Genomic DNA, 22,130 nt, shown 5'->3' on the forward strand with positions numbered 1-22,130 from the left:
ATCAATATTTTAAAATGATTTGAAAATATTTGAAAATAATTTATTTTTTTAAATATTTTTAAAATAAAAAATAAACCGGTAATAAAAGAAAAAAAGAGGGACGGTGTGGTTGTTCGGTCGAGGTAATTGTCATGAAAAATGTTAGTGCTAGCGTGCAGTAAAACACTTTTTTCTCCTTTCGTGTACTCTAACCAGTATTCTCTCTGCTTCCGTTTGGATTTCAACAAGATTTAAAACAACTAAAGAAAAAATCAACTGAAACAGATTATATACACCAGATTGTTTCTGATTTGAATTATACCATCCACCCTTCACACCATTGCTGAATTTCAAGACAATTTAAGTAGCATCCAAACAAGTAACATCGCTTTTATTAATTTGCTTCATAAAATGGAAAAATTAAAATCTTAAACGATCTGAAGGGCCAAAATTAAGAAAATAAAACATCATGTAAGGAGGAAGGACCTCAACAAATCATCCACCGAGAAGATCTAACATGTAAGAAGTTATAAATTCAATTGTCTCATTGTTTTTTTTATTAAGGAAAATTCACACTTCACATGCCTCTCTCTGACTTTCAAATTTTTTATATACCGCTTTTAAGATGACAACTTTGGAAGTGTCTATAGAAGTAGCAAGCTTGCAGTAGTAATTGTTTTTAAAATATTGTTTTATTTGAAAATATATTTAAATAATATATTTTTTTAAATTTATTTTTTATATCTATCTAAAAACACTATTTTTTTTATTTAAAAAAAAACGCTGTCCTAAATCCTTGTTTAATTATTTCTCTACATCTTTTCTGGTTTTTAGGACCTGTTTGGGAGTATGGTTCCAGTTACTTTTTAAAATATTTTTAATGTTGAAATATATTAAAATAATATATTTTTTATTTTTTAAAAATTATAAAATCAGTGCATTAAAACAATTCAATATATATATATAATTTAGCAAAATTAAAAAAAATTTGAATTCTAACGCTTCCTTGGTTGTAGCTTGTTACCGCGGGCTTTTTGATGTACCGGGTCTTGGCCCTTGTATGCACTTATTCCAGCCCTTCGGCCACCCATCAAAACACAGTGCTCCAGAAAAGAAAAGGAAAAAAAAAAGACGCGTCGTCCAGAGGAGAAGAATTCCTTATTTAAATTAGTTCCGGAGGCGGGGGGATGAAAAATAAAAGCGCACGAAGAAGGCAGTAACGGAAAGAGAGGGACAGTAGGGTTTGAGTAAAAGCCATGGCTATCGAATGCCTCGTCCTCGGTATTTCTCTTGAAACAAAAGATCCTTACAAGACCTATGTTTTATATATTTACATAAATAATTGTTTGTTTTGAACAAGGAAGGTGCTGGGCAGGAAGTTGGGAAAAGCTGTGTGGTAGTCACAATCAACGGCAAACGGATAATGTTCGATTGTGGAATGCACATGGGCTATGATGATCATCGTCGCTACCCTGACTTCTCTCTCATCTCTAAATCCAGAGATTTTGACCATTCCCTCGACTGCGTCATCATCACTCACTTGTATACAAAATCATACTTAATACCTCTCTTAATCGCTTTTTTTTTCGTGTTAATTTTCTTTGGCTGAATGCAGTCATCTGGATCATGTTGGTGCTCTTCCTTACTTCACTGAAGTTTGTGGTTATAATGGACCTATTTACATGACGGTAATCTGGTCGATAAAATGCTTAGCTGAACTATGTATCTATTAGCTAATCAAGATAAATTAATGATGTTGTTTATATATATTGATGCAGTATCCTACAAAGGCACTAGCTCCTTTGATGTTGGAGGATTTTAGGAAAGTGTTGGTTGATAGAAGGGGTGAGGAAGAGCAATTTACTTCTCTTCATATTTCACAATGCATGGAAAAAGGTAAATCTAATATTTTTCTCTCTACCCTGCTGCTTCCTATTCTATCTGATTTTGAAATTTACTGCAATAAAAAATAAATAGAAATGGTGTTTATGATCAAGTCATTTTTTTCTTTTTTTGGTTTTCTTTAATGCAGTCATAGCAGTGGATCTGAAGCAGACTGTGCAGGTTGATGATGATCTTCAGATCCGTGCCTATTATGCTGGACATGTAAGATTTTTTTACCTCAAGTTGTAGTAGCAGTATGTATTCATTTGACAGCAATTTTTGCATATATTAGTAGAATTAGTACACATTTCATGCCCTTTGACATTTAGTACTCAATCAATTGCACGTGTGTTTAAGGAATTGATAAAAGAATTTGCAGTTCAGGGTTTCATATTAAATATTTTTCGTGATGTTCATTTATATATTTTTAGCTGATATTAATTGGCCGAACTGAAACATAAATTTCCTTGCTAGGCTACTGCAAAACATTTCAGATTCTGTGCATGACATGCTAGAAAATAACTTTTATTTGAGAATTTTTCTTGTAACTGGTATTATTGCAAGTATCAGGAGCTTTCCAGGAAGCTGGAATTCTGATCACAAATCTAAGAACATTCTCCAAAAAAAATAAAAAATTAGAGTTCCAGAACCAAAATGCACTGAGCTAATCTCTAGTACTGGCTATCTTGACGGATGCTATTGTATTTTTGTCAAGCTTCAAGCCCGAAGATGTAAAGCTTTTTTTTTTTTTTTTTCTAGTTTGGGAATGCACAAGCATATATAAGAATAAAAACTGGGGTTATGCCTTATCTTTCAGTGATAGGAAAGAAAAATGGTAGCAGTCTTGGTTATTTTTTTGTAAAAGAAGTGATGTGACCCAGCTGAAAGATGTATTTCTTTGAACTTTCTGGAGCTTAAATGGCCAAAGAAAAATAGAGCAGGGATGAGGGAGCATGTGCAAGTAAACACGAGAAGAAGAGAAATCATATCAGTGTTGTACATGCTTTTCCAATATCTGATATAATAGGCCTCAAAACACCTTCGTTTTGCAACACTAGGATGCAGATTTGAATATCGGTTCTATAACTCACCTTCATATTGCTTCTTTTGTCAGGTTAAATGCTTGATATGTTTATGGAAAACTTCTGGATTAGTTGGTCTGGATAAAGCCATATAGAAGGTTTGATTTTATGATAAAATTAGCTTGAGGTTTAGTGGTGCTTATGCATTAAAAACAATTGAACAAACAATTGTCTAATAATGAATTAGTGGATACTTGTGACCTTTTCCCTTTCATATGCTTGTTAGATGCAGGTCTGATATGGGCAAATACCCATTACCTGCACCACATCATGTGCACCCTAACATCCTAAAATTTCCAAAGGGCATTAAAATTCTGACTATAAAATCTCCCTCTTTTTTTCCAATTTGTTTTTTGTTTTTTGTTTTTTGGGGTCTGTTTCATTTTAATGATTTGAGTTTAATTTATCTTCTTTCGTTGTGCTTTCAAGGTTCTTGGAGCTGCAATGTTTTATGCAAAGGTGGGAGACAGTGCTATGGTGTACACAGGAGACTATAATATGACCCCAGATAGACATCTGGGAGCAGCTCAAATTGATCGACTTGAACTAGACCTCCTTATAACAGAGTATGGACATTTAAATATGTTTGTACATATTTAAATACATATGAATCTGCTTGTATATAACCTTTACATGAAGCCATAGAACAAGTTTATGTTTACACATTAGTATTCTGTTAATTGATTCTAGCATTATTCATTGATTCATTGTTTCTCATAGTCCACATTAATCACTAATTTGCATCAGGAATTTTAATTCTTTGAAGTATGCAAAAAGAACAATGGTGACAACTGACGTTTCACACTGCCAATTTCAATTGGGTGATTGACAATTAGAGTCTTAGGAGTGGTCACTTCATGTAAATTGCTGAAGACTAGATTTCTTCCATGTTACCTTTCCCAAGAACCTGCTTTGTCATGGGAAACACTCCAGATTTGCAAGTATACACATAATTACCTCTCCCAAGAGCTTGCTAGTCATGGGAAACACTCCAGATTTGCAAATATATGCATAATTTATGATGTGCATCATGCAAAATGCTGGAGGTTGAGATTGCTTTTCGATTACCCTTCCCAAGACTCTTTTTTGGCTTGCCAACACTGCAAATGTATAGTTATTATGCATTAGTGCTCTAAATTACAACTTGAGTATAGATATCATCACTGTTTTCCTTCACAGTGCATTTGGCAACAATTAGGATGGTTGACCTTTGTTTTTGAGATTAAGGCCACCCACTAAAGATTCTGATTTCTATCAGTGCTAGTTTTTCCTCTTTCATTGTTATCTGAGAAAGAAAACATAATTAATTGCCCATGTTATCTTGGTGGATTTTCAATCACTCTAAATAGCTCTGATATATTTGGATGAAACTGGTTTCTTATAATTTGTGATTTCTTTCCTTTTCTTTTGATGGAATATCTTAAATCCAATGTATTTGTCGAAACATTGTAGTGTTTGGGTGTTGTTTCCAATTGACAAGCTACTACAGTTATAATGTCGTAGCATAACTAATCTACCTTGCATTGATACTTTTTGAAGACCTTGTTTACAGAATTGGATTTGCTTCTGCTGAAGGTTTAATTTTTACTTCCCTGATAAATTCTTCTCACAGGTCTACATATGCAACAACTATCCGGGATTCAAAGTATGCTCGAGAAAGAGAATTTCTCAAGGCTGTATGTTTAACAACCTGTCCATTTCTGTATTATGCATGCTTTTCTCTTATCTCAGTGAATTAGGTCACTGTGCCTTTTCTTTCCAATTCTCTCCATTATTTGTGTCTTTTCTGTCACATGTTTCATGAGCATTATATTGATATCTCAATGGAAATTAGTCAACTAAAGTTGCAGGAAGCTTCTTTTGCTGCTTACTTTTATTCATTGCCAAAAAGCTTGATGATACTTTCTCAAAAGACTGGATATAAATTCATAAATTTGGCACACTGGTTATTTGTCAGCTCCATGGATTATATAATGAGACAATTCCTGTCTATGTTGGAGGACAGGCGTATCTTAGTCAAATTTTAATGTTAGTTTTAACTTGTATTGTTGGCAGTCTAGAATCAGAGACCAGTGTCTCAAACAATCATAATTATGGTGTTAGATTCAGATACAGCTTCTGTCATATGTCATGTTAACATAGGTGTCATCCAAGTTTTTTCCTATCATTTTTTCCTGTTTCTTTTCACCCTTGTCTAGCCTTATTAAATATGGGATACTTGAAGAAAAAACAATCATACCTTATAGTGTTTTAATTACTTATTGAACACTTTAGAGGCCCTTGGCATGGAAAAGAATTCTCAATGGCTGTAGGATTACAGAACCACAATGTCATTCTTTGTGACTCTTCATTGTCGAATGATGCTTTTCTTTTAAAATGCATATGTACACGACTTACTAAAATTCACTGTTTCTACTGTAAAATGATAGTTTTTTAAGAATGCATACATCTAGGAATTCAAGTTTTGTTGCTTCTTGTACGCTATTGACCTGTATTAAGCATCGTTGCTTTCTTCTATGAGGGAATGTCATGTATTGTTATTTATATTTCCAAGTTTTTGAATTTAGAAACTTTCTTTTTATCTCTCTACAATAATAATAGTGATGTGTGTCTTGGATAATTAATCAATGTAGGTCCATGAATGTGTTGCTGGAGGAGGAAAGGTGCTTATTCCTACATTTGCGCTTGGAAGAGCTCAGGTATTCGCTGCAAGATTGTTCTTTTTTTTTCACTTTGAATCTAATTTGCCTTAATTTGGATTGGTTTATGGTTTAGTTTTTTGTGAAAGTTTTAATTGTTATGGAACAATAGACACATTTTAATGATGCCATAATATTATATCTGACTCCTTTCAGTTTTGTGGCCATTCATGATTTGTGAAAATCCCAACCGATTAAATCTGGTTGGTTCACTAAATTGGAAGCAAAACTGTAGACTTTCACAGCATCATCCTTGTTTTGCACACATCTGAGCTGCATTTCTGGTCTATTGTGATTCAACCAAACTAGTTATTGCTTCAATTTGGTGCTGTCCAGATTGAAAACATATATCATATGGTTGGTAGACAACAAAGTAAATGCAGCAGGTTCCTAAATGTCTATAAGAATTGTACCTATATATTTCATTTGATTATTCTCTTGCACTTTATACCATTGAGATGGTGGTGCTTGTGTAGTTGAATTAGGGATTTGGGTTTGGCAGGGTTAGTATGTTGGGGATGGAAATGAATTTGTTATACACTCTATGTTGAATTGGCCTTTTTTTCCCATATTTTTTTGATGTTGCGGTTAGTTTAAAGATTTTGAATAAGAGAATTCTCTTAGATGGTGGCGATGGTGATAGTAGTGATAGCTCATTGAGAGTGAATAGATTCTGTAGTTCTTCTGTTTTCTTAAGGAAAGGTGCCACTATTCTGAAGTTTTACGTAGTACCAAAACATCTAATTTCTTACAGGGGTAATATATAAGTGCTTACAATATGCACTGTAAAGGGGATGAACTCTAAAAAAGGAGGCACCTTGCATTTTTAGAAGCAGGGAAAGGTAGAAAGGTGGGCTTTTGTTTTGTTTTGTTTTTTTGGTATATGACCCACCTACATTCCTCAAAGGGAATTTAATATTTCAGATTCAAAATGCTCACCTCTTGCAGTGTACGCTTGTCCTTTTATTCTTATATTAGATGGTGCATCATAAAATTTAATGACATTATAATTTTGGCAGGGGAGATGCACTGTTTTTTTTTCTTTATTTGACTAGATAAGCATATTTTTCATATTGTGTGTGATTTTACTAGTTAGAGATGTATCCTTTGTGAACACTTCATTGATGTTGGGTGTTATATGCCTTGATGGTGTTGCAGTATCGAGTCTTATAGAATGCCTTAGCATCCTTTGTTGACAGTCTTATTGACTTGTGAATAGGAACTCTGTATATTGTTGGATGACTACTGGGAGCGTATGAATCTCAAGGTTCCTATATACTTCTCAGCTGGTATGATTAAGCTATTATTTCTTCCTGTTACATGGTTAAACATGTTACTTGGTCAAATAATGTATTCTTAATTACTAAAAAATGACGTCCTATTTTCTTCTGTTCCATAGTTACTGCCCATTTGCAAAATCGATGTTAGATCTGTTGAATATTTTACATAACTGTCTATCATCAAAAGATAGAATTTTGTTTCCTCTTACAAGTTGAAGTTAGGCATAACCAAATAAAAACAAAAGATAATGCCAATGCATTGATCATTGTCTCAAAATGTTGATGTTTTCCAAGAGGAAAAACGCTTTGAAATGGAGAAGCTTTATATAGGGGATGCATGGATCTGACATTACAATTATCTGGGGTTTGATATTGCAAGAGCATCATCATCGGAGGTTTTCTTTTTAGATACAAAGGAAAATTCAGTTACTGGAAAAGACTAGGTTGTTTACATGGCTGCCCATCCTTGTTTAGAGCTGGGAAAACTGCAAACAGACTTTGCCTAATGGCAGAAAATATTCTCGTAATGTTTTCTCTGTCTGGTGTAGCATTGCATCTGTAAAAAAAAAATTATCACTGTGCATGCATTAATTTTTTTTTTAAAGAAATTTCTTTTGGCAAATCATTTTGGAATCTCCTGTTAATTCTTCTCATTCTTTTAGAGATTTATTTGGATACTGTTGATAACTTAAATAGTTCTCCCAAGTGTGTCACCACTGCACTCATATGGATTTTACAGATTCAAACTACAGATTTCGAGTTTTACATTTCAGGTTTGACCATTCAAGCAAATCTGTATTATAAAATACTTATCAGCTGGACCAGCCAGAAGGTCAAGGAGACATATGCTACACGGAATGCATTTGATTTTAAACATGGTAATTCAAGTGGTTAGCTCATTAACATCATCATGTGTCTTTAGGGTTACAGTTATAGAATTTTCTGGCATAATAAGATTGATAAATTTTTTAATCTCAATGAATAAGTAATTCTGATATATAGTTGCCTCTTTTAAGGAGAGGGATCTCAATTGGTTGCAAAGGAAAAAACAAATGATAACTACGGAACAAAATATGTTTGAATGTTTATTGGGTAATAAGCCCACAGAGGCAGGCATTTATGTCATATCATGTGGCTATCATTTCTTTATTCTACCTCCTGCTACTGCTCTCGCTCTGTTTCTCAGTAAATCAAGCTGATTTTGGTGAAAAAAACAAGTGAACAATATCTGAGGATCTTCCCTGGCTCCCACTACTAGCTTAGTTGTTTGATTCATTTTATGACATAAACCACACGATGCTTCATGAAATAATTTTTTAAATCAATTATTAGTAGACTTGAATGATGTTGTATAATTTAATTGCTCTGCTTCCCATATCAATGAATGTCTTCAAGTCAAATCTAACATTGTTGGTGCTTTTGTTCAAGCATTTTGCCCTCACGCTGGTATTTTAGGCTACCTGTAGGGCTACTTTTTTGTAAGGATATTGCTAAAAAAAATGGAGCTTTTAGCTTTAGCTTTTCATATTCCCATCAGTCTGTGATAATGATGTGTACACAAGATAATCAGGTTCTGTTGTGGCATCTCTTGTTTGTAAGGCACTCAATGTCATAATTACTGCATCTTCCAAAATGTGGAGTCATTTGTTTATTCCACGTGCTTGGTATCAGAAATATAGGTGCCTTTAGTTCCTGTGGAATCCAGTTTGCTATTCTTGTTACGGAATCCAGTTTGCTATTCTTGTTACACAACTGGTTATGATTTGCTTCCTGTTTTCCTCTATTATGGATCAGTTTTCTTTTTAATATTTCAAATTTAATCAGAGCTTTTATCTTTCTTCTGTGATGGTGGAAACAGGTATTTTCTTACCACGTTGTGTTTTGTGGATTTTTTTTGGCTACTAACTATATTTTATTTTTCATTATAAAGGATTCCTTCTTTGATCAATTGATTTCATCTCTTTATTAGGGTTTAAAGAGTATCATGTTGAACTGAGTAATTTTGAATATTGAATGAAGCAATTTTCCTGCCCATATGAATCGTATAATGATTGATATTAATTATATGTGATTGCATTGACTTTGCTTCCTTTCCAGCAAATCCTATTTTTAACTCTTAATGTTTGGATGCTGCAGTTCACAATTTTGATCGTTCTCTGATAAATGCTCCTGGACCTTGTGTTCTCTTTGCAACACCTGGGATGATTAGTGGTGGATTTTCACTTGAGGTTTTTAAACAATGGGCTCCTTGTGAAATGAATCTTATAACATTGCCTGGGTATTAATTTTGTTACCTTCTCCTTTTATTGAGCATATAAGGATTCATGACGCATATCTCATCAGTAGGAACCAGGAAACCCACAGTTCCCAATCATGACATCTTATATACTTGTCAAAAAACAAAATATAATGACCTCGCGACACATATCACCTCAAAAAAAGAATGTTTTAAATTCAAAAGATAGAGATTTAGAACCTGTCCATCAATTGCTCATCACCGGAATGCAAATTTAAAGGATTCCGTCGCCATTCATCATATATTTCATCTTCACTCCTGAAATTATTCATATTTTGGGGGGAACACAGAATGTGCAAGTAAGATATTGCACATTTCTTCATGTTGGTTGTGTATTTTTCTATATCTGCGTTTCTTTTTCTATTCTAGACTTTGAATAAAATAAATGCTGGATATGACCATGCATAGATTGTTCGATGTATATAGTATTTCTTAACTGAAATGTGAATTTCATCTCTGTACAAACCTTAAATAAACGATAAATTTACAACCATCTTTTCCTAATTTATTGTGCTCTGTTTGCAGATATTGTGTGGCTGGAACTGTAGGACATAAATTGATGTCGGGTAAACCTACTAAAATTAATTTGGACAAGGACACCCAGATTGATGTGCGATGCCAGGTGCATATTGATCTCCCACCCCTTGTTTACCATCATTTCCACCTTCTTTCTCATTTTATTATTCTTTTGATAAAAAGAGTAGGATTTTAACTCAAGATGTTGCTTTCCCTGTCTTTGGGAGAGTACCGATGGGCTAAACACCCTTGGTTTCATAAGTAGTATCTTATGAATTTCCTGGGATATGAATTATTCACAACTGATAAGACAATATGTATTCACCTAAGACTATGAAAGAATTCTTCATCAGCTATTGCCATGAAAAGTATAATTGAGTTTGCTTACCAGGGATGATAGAAAGTGCAGGTCATTGACTCATTGAGGTGTGATGATGTTGTCACCTGTGCAGCTGAGCCTGAACACATTTATTGAATCCTTGCATTTTAATAGATGTTGGCTAAAAAAAATATATAATCTTTTTGCTTCAGAGAATTTTGGCACTATATAATTTGACTGGTCCATAACTGCCATTAATCCTGTTCTGGAGGTTAGAGCCTGGGGATCTAGGATTGTTGTGTCCTGAACACACATGACCAGAAGTTTAAATGTCTTATTTGCAAAGATGAAGCTTGACTGATCTTTCTTTACTCCCTAGATTATCCAGCTTCTGTAAGAGAGAACACTTCTCTATATTTTTCAATGGCCATTTGCACAGTTTTTGCTGTTTTTTGTTTTTATGTGGTTATTTTACATAAACTAATTGAAACAAGAGAACTAACTAATCTTGTTTTGGTTTCACCCATTCATATTGCATCATCAAGCTGTAATGATTAGAATCTTACACAGTTCTATGGGGTCGCATCTATGTAAACTGTGTTTGGAATATAGACAAGTAGTACAGAAAAAGTTGGGCTGGCCTTGAATTTTATCTCAGGATGGTTTTGTTGCAAGTTCTATATGCCCGTATCAGTTATAGACAACTGGGCAAATTAATGTATGCCAGGAACATGGTGCTACCCAGTGCTTTTCTATTTATTTGGAGTTCTGTAGAATTAATCATATGTGAAATTTAGTATACAGTACCCTGTATGGTTTGCAACTCATGCTAGTGCTTTATTGAATATGGAATCTGAAAGCAGGGTGCTCCCACCATTTGAGGCGTTTTATCTTCTCCTCGAGTGGGATAGATTGCTTGCTCTCCCTGAAAAACTAGATTTCTTTTCCCCCACCTCAAATGGGATAGATTGCTTGCTCTCTCTGAAACTAAATTTTTAACACCCCCCTTCTCTGTATGTGTGCATGGAGAACACCTGTGCCTTTGTGATTTTGGGAGAGCTTAAATGATTTTGTCTATTAATTTGTCTATTCATTTTTATAGCAGTCCTGACTATTTGGTTGTATTACCAGATTCACCAATTGTCTTTCAGTCCTCATACAGACAGCAAAGGAATCATGGATCTTACCAAATTTCTCTCGCCTAGGAATGTGATATTGGTACATGGTGAGAAGCCTAAAATGGTTTCTCTTAAAGAAAGAATACAGACCGAACTGAGAATTCCATGTTATCTTCCCGCCAATTGTGATGCTGTGCACATTCCTTCGACTATCTATGTGAAAGCACATGCCTCAAACACATTTATCCGCAGTTGCTTGAATCCTAATTTCAGGTTCTTAAAAAGAAGTAAAGAAGACAATTCTGATCAAGTTTTAAGAAACACAAATCCCACTGCCCCACTGCAGGTAAATGATGAAAGAGTTGCTGAAGGGATCTTGATTATGGAAAAAGGCAAAAAAGCAAGGGTTGTACACCAAGATGATCTACTGCTCATGTTGAGACAGAAGAAGCACGACGTTCAGTTTGCGTATTGTTGTGCTGCACAACTTGACAACTTGGAAGAGACTAGAAACAGAGATGATGCGCTTGGTCTTTCCGACAAGTGCTCTAGTCTCCAGCTATTGTTTAAAGAACTTTCAAATTATTTTTCTGGAGTAAACATCGAAGATCTTGGGGAACATCTTCAAGTGGAGTCATTTCATGTGTCTGTCTGTTTGAAGGACAACTGCCCATACAGAATAATTGATAATTCTCAAAAAGAAGCAGTGACAGTATATTTTTGCTGCAGTTGGTCTGCAGCAGATGAAAAGCTTGCCTGGGAGATCATTTCAGCCATGGAAAGATTCAATTTAATTGACAATTTACCATGCAGAAATTCCATTTCAAGTACAAATTGATAGGTGTGCTGCCCAGTTGCACATCCATTTACTCAAGAACTCCGTGAACTGTATATCTAGAAGAGTCTCAATCCTGATCCTGCTGTGCAACATTTCATGACTTATCTGACAGAGGAGATGGCTGCTTTTTTATGATCCAGGAGCTAGTTTTTTCCAGCTCTCCACTTTACTGGAATAGGGGTATTATATGAGCTGAGACTTTTGAAGCATACCAATTTCCATCCCATCCTGATATGGAATTTGAATTTTGACAATTAGCATTCTGTGCTTGAAGCAGTGTGAAAGCAAAAGCAAAGGATGACCGATTAGTTTTCCTGCATATCAATAGATGAAAAGGAGTTTTTTGAAGCTGAAATTGCATTGGTGGTCATGATACATGTACTGTGAAAAGGACTTTGTTGGTGAAATGCTTTAGAAAGGATTGTGGCAGTCCAGAGACCAGCAGGGCGATACCAGCCTTGTGTGCTATTTGAATTTTGAGTTGCATTCAATTTCAGATTTTCTCCCTGTTTCTTCCATTCGTTTTGTCACCACAGCAATGTCTTGTATTGTAAAATAATGTATTCAAGTATTTTCGGGTCCTGTATTATTAAGGCCGCTAGACTGGAGTAATATTTGGGATCCTATTTTCTCTCTTCTATTTAGAACTATACTTTAAGGCATGTCTGTTTTAAAAATATTTTAAAAAAAATTAAATTTTTTTTTTGTGTTAAATTAATTTTTTTAAATATTTGATGTGTTAATATCAAAAATAATTTTTAAAAAATAAAAAAATATTATTTTAATAAATTTTCAAGTAAAAAATATTTTAAAAAACAATTTTATTATCAAATAGGTCATGGGTTAGAGTAAATTATATTTCATCTTTATTTTGTATTTTGAAGAAGTAAAACAATTTTGCAACTAGAGGCATAAACCCTACTCAGTTAAAAAAGCTATTATAATTTAGTTAGATAATATAAAAACAATTAACGAAAGTAAATTGATTTAAATAAAAAAAAAAATCATAAGAACGTTAACAAAAAGAACAGTTCCTAAAAAGAATAAGGTGCTGAAGCCAGGATTCTAGCAAACCCACCCAATCTGGAATAGTGAATAAAAAAAAACTTAGCCAACCAAAATGTCAAGAATATTATGAGATTGGAATAAATCAATAAAAAAACAAATAAAAAAAACATCAATCCAATTCTCAACGAGTCTAGTATAGATTATGAGATCGAAAAAATAATTAATTAACAAAAAGAACAAAAAAATTAGCAAACAAGGCAAGTCATTACTCTCCATGACCTAGATCATGCATGTGAAAAACCCAATATAAGCAAATTGGGAAAACTATGAAACTCGATTATAAAACAATTAAATGTTGAATGATGAAATAATTTTTTTTAGAAAAAAAAACAAGTCAATTTGCCAAACTCACAATCCAAGTGATAGGATCAGGGTGAATGAATAAAAAGAAAATCACAAAGCTCAATTAAAAAAAACCAACATGGAATGATGAAATTGAAAAGGAAAATTGGTGTAAAAAGCAGACTCTAAAAAGAAATGACCAATGTTAACATAGGTTGAGTTTTCAAACTCGTGACTCCAGTCATAAAACTTGGATCACCACATTAAAAAATACACAGTCAAAATTCAAACGAATCATATACTAGAAGATGAAAATGAAAAAAAAATCCAACCTTACGAAATGATCTAAAAGAAAAATAGCAATCAACAGAACAAGAATCAAATTTCAAATAAAATTAAATGAGAGGACAAATTACATTTTATGATTCAATGATGAACTTAAAAAAATAATCATTTTTACAAAGGGATGCGGGACAAAAAATAGTAATTTAAATAACAAGGACCAATTTGAAAAATAAAATAAAAGGACAACTTTCAATTTTTTTATCAGAGAATAAAATTGAAAAAACTTTTAAATTTTTCTAAAGGACCCGTAACAAAAATTAAACAATCTATAGAATAAATATCAAATCCGAAATGATAATAAAATAAGGGGACAATTTAGAATTTTCAACAAGGCACCGCAAATGTCAAGGAGAGGAAAGAAAAAAAAAAAAAAGAGGGGAAAAAAAACACCATTGACAACAAACAACCGTGATAAACCCTACATGTATTGCTCCATGGGGAAAAGGACAACACATCATACCTATATCCACCGTGAATGGTCGTGTTTGGTGGCTAAAGAAGGCCGCTCGCACTACTATAATTTTGTAGCCTCCCTCACTTTTTAACGCATGCAATGCAACCAAAGAAACCCTCTATATCAACTACAATCTCCCATATTTGTTTCCCTAATTGTTCTAAATCGACGAAATCTAAATATATATTGATAATCTTAGCATCAATTATGCACCAAACCTTTTATATGACCAAAACAAGACATTAAGCCAATAAAATAAATAAATTCAAACAAATTAAAATTTTTAAAAAGGAACAACAACTATAAAAAAAAGAGGCAAAAATATTTGCCTTGATATTGCAACCTAGCCCCTAAAAAGGTATAAAATTGAAGGGGCTTAATATTTATTAAAATCTTTAATTTGACTTTCATAGCTTTAATTGCTACTAATCAATAAGAATGAATTTTATTTTATAAAATCATAAATCAACTTAAGTAATGAAATATTTCATCAACATCTCGAGGTCCTCACTCAAGGACTAGGAAAACAATCATTGCTCAAATCCACATAATTTGTGTCAAAGGTTCAAATCAAGAGAAAAAAATTGAAGGACCAGTACGTAAAATACATAAGGAAAAAAACCTATCATAAATTACTATTGTAATAGATAGATGCGAAAAGCATACATGGTTTGAGAGTTAGGATTTATTCGGGAGTGAAAAATCTAATTTTTATTTGTTTTAAATTGATTTTTTATATATATTTTTAAATTTCTTGGACGTGATAAATTCAAAAATAAAATTTAAAAAATAAAAAATATATTATTTTAATATATTTATAAACAAAAATATTTTTAAAAATAAACTCTACAATCAAACACTCGCGGACTAATGAAGGAGAGAAATTTAAATTCCCTGTTTACCAAAGCAATGATTGTCAGTCAAACCAAAGAGCTAATACAAAAATAATAAAAAATAAAATTGAATGACAGATATAAATTTTGTGCGGAGCGTCCAAGAGACTTGCCGCTAGCGTTGGCAGCTAGCAATAGCTTAGAAGTCTTGTTATCTACCCCACATTGCGAGGATCCAGTTTCTCACTTCGATGATTGCTCTGTCCCTCCCACTATAATCATTTCTTTACCTATAAAAAAAAATTAATTTTTTTTCAAATTTAAATCTCTAAATTGATGCGTCCATCTCTCCCCCGCTTCTATTTATCTCCTATCCTCTAATCTATACAGACATGTCCTGCTTTATATCTCAATGCTTTTTTTTTTTCTTTTTTTTGCAGTAATCCCTTAAATGGAACTAGCTGCTTGAAAAAAAAAACAAATGGAGAAAGATCGAGCGAGAAGAAGGAACGGGGAAGAATTGTTTTCTTAATGATATGACGTTAGTGTTGTTTTAAATCTGGGGTGACACGTGTTCAATAAAAATGAGTCGGCTGCTAAACTATCCATACAAGAAGGATTTTAAGAATATATTTACTGCACTGTATTTTTAAATTAAATGCCACCGAACTAAATAAAGTGTATGGATACGATTCCAAAGAGGGCAGTGCAGGAAAAACTGGTGTTCTGTTTTTTTTTTTAAAAAAACTTTCTGATAAAAAATAAAAATAAAAATAAAAATAAAAATAAAAATAAAAATTCATGACATCTAAAAAGGAAAAACGAGCCGGAGAAAGAATCTTTACTGTCGAGATGGTTATTCTTGAGGTGTCAGTCAGCAAAAATCATTCTTGCAAAAACCCTAAAAACAGGGGGGAAAAACATCAACATTTGAAAAGGTCTCGAGTGTAAGAGATATTCTCCAATCTCCATCGAAATAAGAAATCCAAGCAAAATTCAAAAATAGGAGAAAAATGTGTCCCACGGAACGATGAACCTAAGACTTATTACGACGACGTATTTAGCGGTTTTGAGTCTCAAGGCTGTCCATTCAATCACGTTCAACTCTCTCCATACATTAATAAATAAATAAAAATGACACCACCACCAACACAGGAGCCAAAGCACCTAGTAAAGTCAACAAAGATACATTCCAAAATATGGAAATGATCTTCATCGGCCATTCAACCCCTACCCCTACCCCTACCCCTTCGTTCTTTTAATCCTCATAAATAAATAAATAAATTCCTCGTATTTCTAACCCCAGATAATTAAAAGTTTACGATGACCTTCCTTTCTCTCTAGATCAACACGACCACTGCACCTTCACTTACTCTCACTAAACTTTGTCCAAGAATGTCATCCGAAAATGATTCCCACGCGCCACTCCTCCGCCCTCGACAAGACTCTCCGAACTCCCCAACCGCCAGCCAAACCACCCTAGCCGTCCTCCTCGGCCGAGCCACTGGCCGCCGCGGCCCGTCCATGCTGGTAAGAGAAACAGCAGCTCGTGAGCTGGATGAGAGACGCGCTGACTTGGGGTACTCGAAGCCGGTGGTGGCATTAGACATTCTGTGGAACGCAGCGTTCGTGGTGGTTTCGGTAACGATGCTGGTGGTGACGGCAAAGGAGAGGCCGAACACACCGATAAGGCTGTGGATCTGTGGGTATAGCTTGCAGTGTTTGGTGCATGTCATTTTGGTGTGGTTGGAGTATAGGAGAAGGAACACGAGGAGAGGGAGAGATGTAGAGAGCGAACAACAGTCAATTGAGGGAGAAAATGTTGCTGAGAGTGAAGACGAGGATGGCGATGAACATGATAGAGCAACTCCTCCTAGATCAAGGTAAATGAAAATGAAGATAAAAAAAGTCTTTCCTTTTTTATTATTTATTTTTGCGATTGCTGGTTTTTGTGCTTATTTGGGTTTTTCTCTTTCTTTCAAAAAGATAATTTCAATTTCGAGTTTTGTGTTGGTTTTCATATCACATATTATTAGGGTTTTAGTTTTTTTGTTGCAGTTTTAATGTTGGTTTGATTCCTCAACTCGTGTATTGTGAACCCGAGAATTCATATTTCATCAAATTCTTCTTTATTGGAAGACTACTAGCACAGCATCCAAGATGGACATTTTTGTGCATTTTGCATTATTAGGTGGTACATGGAATGGAAGGAATGTGAGCTAATTTGACAAGTTCATGGAAGAGAGATGATTTGACGAAGTTCCCAAGTGAACGGATTACAATTTCAATGGAGGATATCAGATGTGGAACACGTAACATGCTTTTTTCTTAAAAAAAGTTCTAAACTTGAAAGAGTTGTTCTGCGATTATAAAACTTAGTGTGGGATAGGTTTGACTAAACTTAAACAGTGAAAGGAGATTTTTGCGTGAAAACGAGAGGGACTTTGTTTTTGTTCTCTTTTACTTATTAAGTTACTATCTCAAACCACGAGGGATTCTTGCAATCTATCTTGATTTTAAGCATTTGTGCAAAGAGCGTTAAAAATTGATTTGTCTATGATGACAACATGGGCACATCATCTATGGAATTCTAGAGACTGGATATCTAGTCTCATGCTTGTGCCCACCTCTGCTTAGTTCACAAAAGCTTTGAAGTATGTGATTTCAGTATACATGTGTATGTGTTTATTCAAATGGGAGTGAAGCGAGCTCCAAAATGTGATATCTTGCTATTTGTAATTGAGTAACTTTCCTCTCTCCTTCTCTTGTATGGATCTCCAGCGGTATTGGTTACAATATGTTGTCTAGTAACTTTACTGGAAGGTTTATCAATTGTTGCTGTCATATTAATTTAATGATTTCTGGCTCAGTTTCACTAAAAGATGTGAATCGGTGAATACCATGGTGTCATTTCTCTGGTGGATAGTTGGCTTTTATTGGGTAGTCTCTGGTGGCGATGCCCTTTTGCAAAATGCTCCTCGTTTGTACTGGTAAGCATTTTACTAATCTAGTACAGGCTTTCAGTTTCCATTGAATTTATATGGTTGTAGGCATTACCTAATATCACAAGATCTTTTGAAAGCTTCAGGTACCCTTGTCTAACAGAAAATTCTCTTGCCAGTATAACTGCCCTTTTCTTCTTCCTCTTTTAAATACAACCATGCCCCATCGGTGATTTCCTATGTCAGCGTACCAAGACTTTTTTTTTTTCTGAAGCAATCAACAATTCCTCATGCTTTGTACAAGATTATTTGGCACATAAACCTTACAAATGTTAGGATGTAGGTCATCCCCGTACTTTTTTCTTTTCTTGGTTTGGTGCCTGTAACAATAATATATGCAAAAAAAGACCACAAGGATCTCTAATTCTGAATTTCTGCAGGCTGGCTGTGGTTTTTCTCGCATTTGATGTGTTCTTTGCGATCTTTTGTGTTGTTTTGGCATGTTTGATTGGGATCGCTCTCTGTTGCTGCTTGCCATGCATTATCGCAATTCTTTATGCTGTTGCAGGGCAGGTATGAAGATAAAATATTTACCAACATAAACAATCTGATGGCTTTGCAAACCTTATAGCTGTTGGCATTTTCATGTGCTTAAGTAGGACTTTCTGCTTCTCTCTTTTCATGTGTGACTAAATAGGAAGGTGCATCAGAAGCAGATCTCAGTATTCTGCCAAAATACAAATACCTCGTAATGGGTAATGAGGAAAAAAGGCCCAGAGTTGGGGCAGGGAAAATGGTTCCTGTGGAAACAAGCAGTGGGTACTTGTCAACTGAGCGTGTACTTTTACCTGAGGATGCAGTAAGTTATTTATCATGAGAATTTTCAGTTTTTTAAAGCCTGTGGATCTGCACTTTTATGAACCACATTTAGAAGGGAATGCTGTCATTTTTATTTGAAAAGCAATGGAGTTTTGTCAACCTGTTTACTGTCATTTTGATATATATCGCACATGTACATCTAGTGTTTCTGCATGTCTGCATATTTGTGCAAAAGGAATTGAAAAGGAAATTTGAGCTATTTATTTACTGTAATGTTGATGAGATAGCACTGTCTTAGATCATACTGAGATGAGCAGCGGTGAACCTGTAAGTATGGTATAATCATTTAATCTTCATGTCTTGCCATAATTTGAAATCTCATTTTAGCCAGTAATCACTCATTCCAAATCTCCTTATAAAAATTGGAAAATCATGTCTCTTTAAAGAATGAATGCATGCGTGTGAAATTGCTGAGATGTAAAACAAGAGATATCACTTCTATTGTTGTTATTAGCAGTTCAATTTATTTGGGTGAGACAAATGAGTCCTGGATATGAGATATTTTAGTGAGCATGTTCTTTGCACCTATATTTGAGGATATGGACCTTAATTGTTTTTGCTTAATGAAATGAGGACAACCAAGGAAATCACAAACTAGCTACATCAAGTTCAATCAGATTTGCCTAACTTCATCAATTAGCCGAGTTTCTCTCTTGCAAATAATTTGAAAGTTGTAATTGATGATATCATTGCTTAAACATTCTGCATTATGTTACATGGCAATGCAATACATTTAACTGTACACTTTTTGAAAGGAACTGGATATATCTAATTTATTGACAAATGGACTGCATTTATTCTAGTAGCTCTACTTTGTACTATATTAGATTTGAGCCCTTATTCAAGGCCTCTAAAATAAATAGGAGGAAAAATTCATTAGGTTATATTTTGCCCTAACAAAACATGATGCATTATTTGTTTTTTCTTTCCTTTCCTTTTCTTTGAGCGTGCAGTTATTCTAAGGCATTTAAAATTTAATACCATGCAAATCAGCTAAAATAAGTCCAATATTACAACACAGAGGTATGGGGACCACATCTGGTTCGGAAAAAACAAAAAAATGTTCAGTGACCATATTTTGAATTAGAAGTGGTTAATCTAGTATTAAAATTGCCTGCATCTTACCTATTCTTAAAAAAAAAAGTCATCTTACATATCTAAATGGGATTGGTACAATATCTCAGGAATGCTGATCATGAAAAGGAGAAGTAAAATAGTGCAAGAATAATGCTAACTTTACCAAATATCCTTACCAAAATCACTTCTTGGAAAATCTTAAGCATTTAATGAATGGATCCGGTCCCATAAATTTAGAACTTACAGATTGTTTTTACCGTAATAGAAGATTATATAACAGTATTTGACTGCCATCAACCATCAATATTTTAGAGATTGTTCTTACTGTGTTTATTTAAAAAGAAAAAAAACAGCTATTACTATAAACATAATGGTGTGGGAATGTTTTCTTGCCATGAACACATATAGAAGTATTTTATTAGGTTTGATGCCAGATATTGAGCCCGTTATTTGGCCTGTCTGTTGTGAGATCGTCCTGCAGAATCTGAGTCAACCTGTCATGTGGTTGGATGTTATTGGTCAAATAAGTCTGCATTTTCATGCTAGGTTAGTCGGCTGCTGTGTCTAGGAGTTGCTTAAATGTACTAGGTTAGGACCTAAATAATGCATGTTTCAAGATTCTCTTCACTTGTTTTCTCCTCCAATAATAGGGGAGGCGGGAATGGTCTTAAAATTATATGGTTTGACGAAGAAATATGGAAAAAATTGCTAGGACCAGGAATTAAGTGAAAGACATACATGGTTCTAAGAACAGTTCTCTTTCACCATCAAATTCATTTTAAGAGATATCACCAGTGCTGTAGAGTTTGGTTTTAATATTTTCTTTTGATATTTATTTTTCCCTTTAGGAATGCTGTATCTGTCTTAGCCCATATGAGGATGGAGCAGAACTCCATGCACTCCCTTGCAACCATCATTTCCATGCAATGTGCATTGTGAAATGGCTTAAGATGAATGCAACATGTCCTCTCTGCAAGTACAACATTCTCAAGGGAAATGAACAGGTATGAAGAAAAGATAAGGAGAAACCACAATCAACTGGGTCGGTACTCCCACATACTGTTCATCTTCTTGTATAGAAGAAACCAAGGCACAAGGAAAGAGGTTTCTTCAAATTCCTGTGAAGAATACAAGTTGTAGCATTCAGTAAACAACGCGTCAGTTAGTATTTATTTCAGTCTGGAGTTGTATTGATTCGTCTTCCTCTCCTGATTTGTTTGAGAAGCATGCTAAGATGGAGCAAGAATTTTCAAACTTTCTGTTTATGCTTAAATTATATGTTTTGTAGCAATGTAATTGCATGATTGCATCTATAGTAACCTGCTAAGTATACAAGTGTCAATCAAATTCTTGCTGTTAGGTATATAGTGTATCAGCTTCCTTGGCATTCAATTCATTTGAAGATTTGATTTTTAGGCTTCATGGCTGTGTATAATTTGTGTAATTGTGTAGTGTTTCTTCTCGTGTAGTTACATGGAAATGAAGCTCTTGCTGGTGAGGCCTAACTTTGTTCTGTCATTGGTCGTGCTTTTGTCACTGTAGAAAGAATGGTTGCATGCTCAACTTTGCAGACGCAGCCTCGGATTGTGTCTGTCTCTTCTAAAACCGATTTTTTCAAAGTGGAAATTCTGGATGCCACAGGGTAGCCCATCGATATAATTATACTACAATTGATTTTTTCTACTTTTTTTTTGGTAAACTGAAAGGAGGCATTAAAAGACAACAATATATTAATTTTTTTTTAAAAAAAAATAAATTTAACATTGATTTATCATGATTTAAAAATTATAAAAATTTAAAATTTAGTAAATACTATTTGAAACGTAGTTCACAGGGTTGTAGCCCGCTGTAATATAATGTAATAGAGCTAGCCCGTCTCCTTTTTGGGCGTTAGAGCTTTTACAAGGGTTTTACGGCCGTTTACTGCAAACCATTATTTAATACCTGTGATATTATTTACGATCGCAATCGTGGCGATTTTCGTGAATGCAACAGCTATGCTTCAAGTTGCACCCACTCTTCAAATCCTTTTTTCTTATTTTAGTTTGTGATTTTCCTCCCTTCTCTTTTATAAAACATCAAGACTGCTCAATGTATTATCACCTCTTTCAAGAATGATTAGTATACAGCAAATGAAAGATTTCAAGCAAGTAGCTCTGCTCCCCCTCCTTGCTTCCTCGGTGCCTCAATTTTCACCAACCTCTGTTGCTCTGCGTGTTGTCTTTGTCGACATAAACAA

At 34.2% G+C, this 22,130-nt stretch overlaps 1 protein-coding gene across 1 annotated transcript; it reads left to right on the forward strand.

Moving 5' to 3' along the window:
• Positions 1-1,096: 1,096 nt before the first annotated feature.
• On the forward strand, positions 1,097-21,313 carry LOC7459752 (cleavage and polyadenylation specificity factor subunit 3-II). The gene is given in 20 exon segments (XM_024610027.2): positions 1,097-1,260; positions 1,344-1,521; positions 1,595-1,667; positions 1,758-1,875; positions 2,012-2,085; positions 3,375-3,511; positions 4,558-4,621; positions 5,579-5,644; positions 6,864-6,933; positions 7,698-7,802; positions 9,061-9,202; positions 9,746-9,842; positions 11,187-11,724; positions 15,226-15,255; positions 16,058-16,077; positions 16,338-16,876; positions 17,864-17,983; positions 18,376-18,508; positions 18,633-18,794; positions 20,740-21,313. Coding segments are annotated over 20 exon segments (2,853 nt in total). The 5' UTR covers positions 1,097-1,235; the 3' UTR covers positions 20,902-21,313.
• Positions 21,314-22,130: the final 817 nt, after the last annotated feature.

Source organism: Populus trichocarpa, chromosome 10 (assembly GCF_000002775.5).
Source record: "Populus trichocarpa isolate Nisqually-1 chromosome 10, P.trichocarpa_v4.1, whole genome shotgun sequence".
In the NCBI taxonomy this organism is placed as follows: domain Eukaryota; kingdom Viridiplantae; phylum Streptophyta; class Magnoliopsida; order Malpighiales; family Salicaceae; genus Populus; species Populus trichocarpa.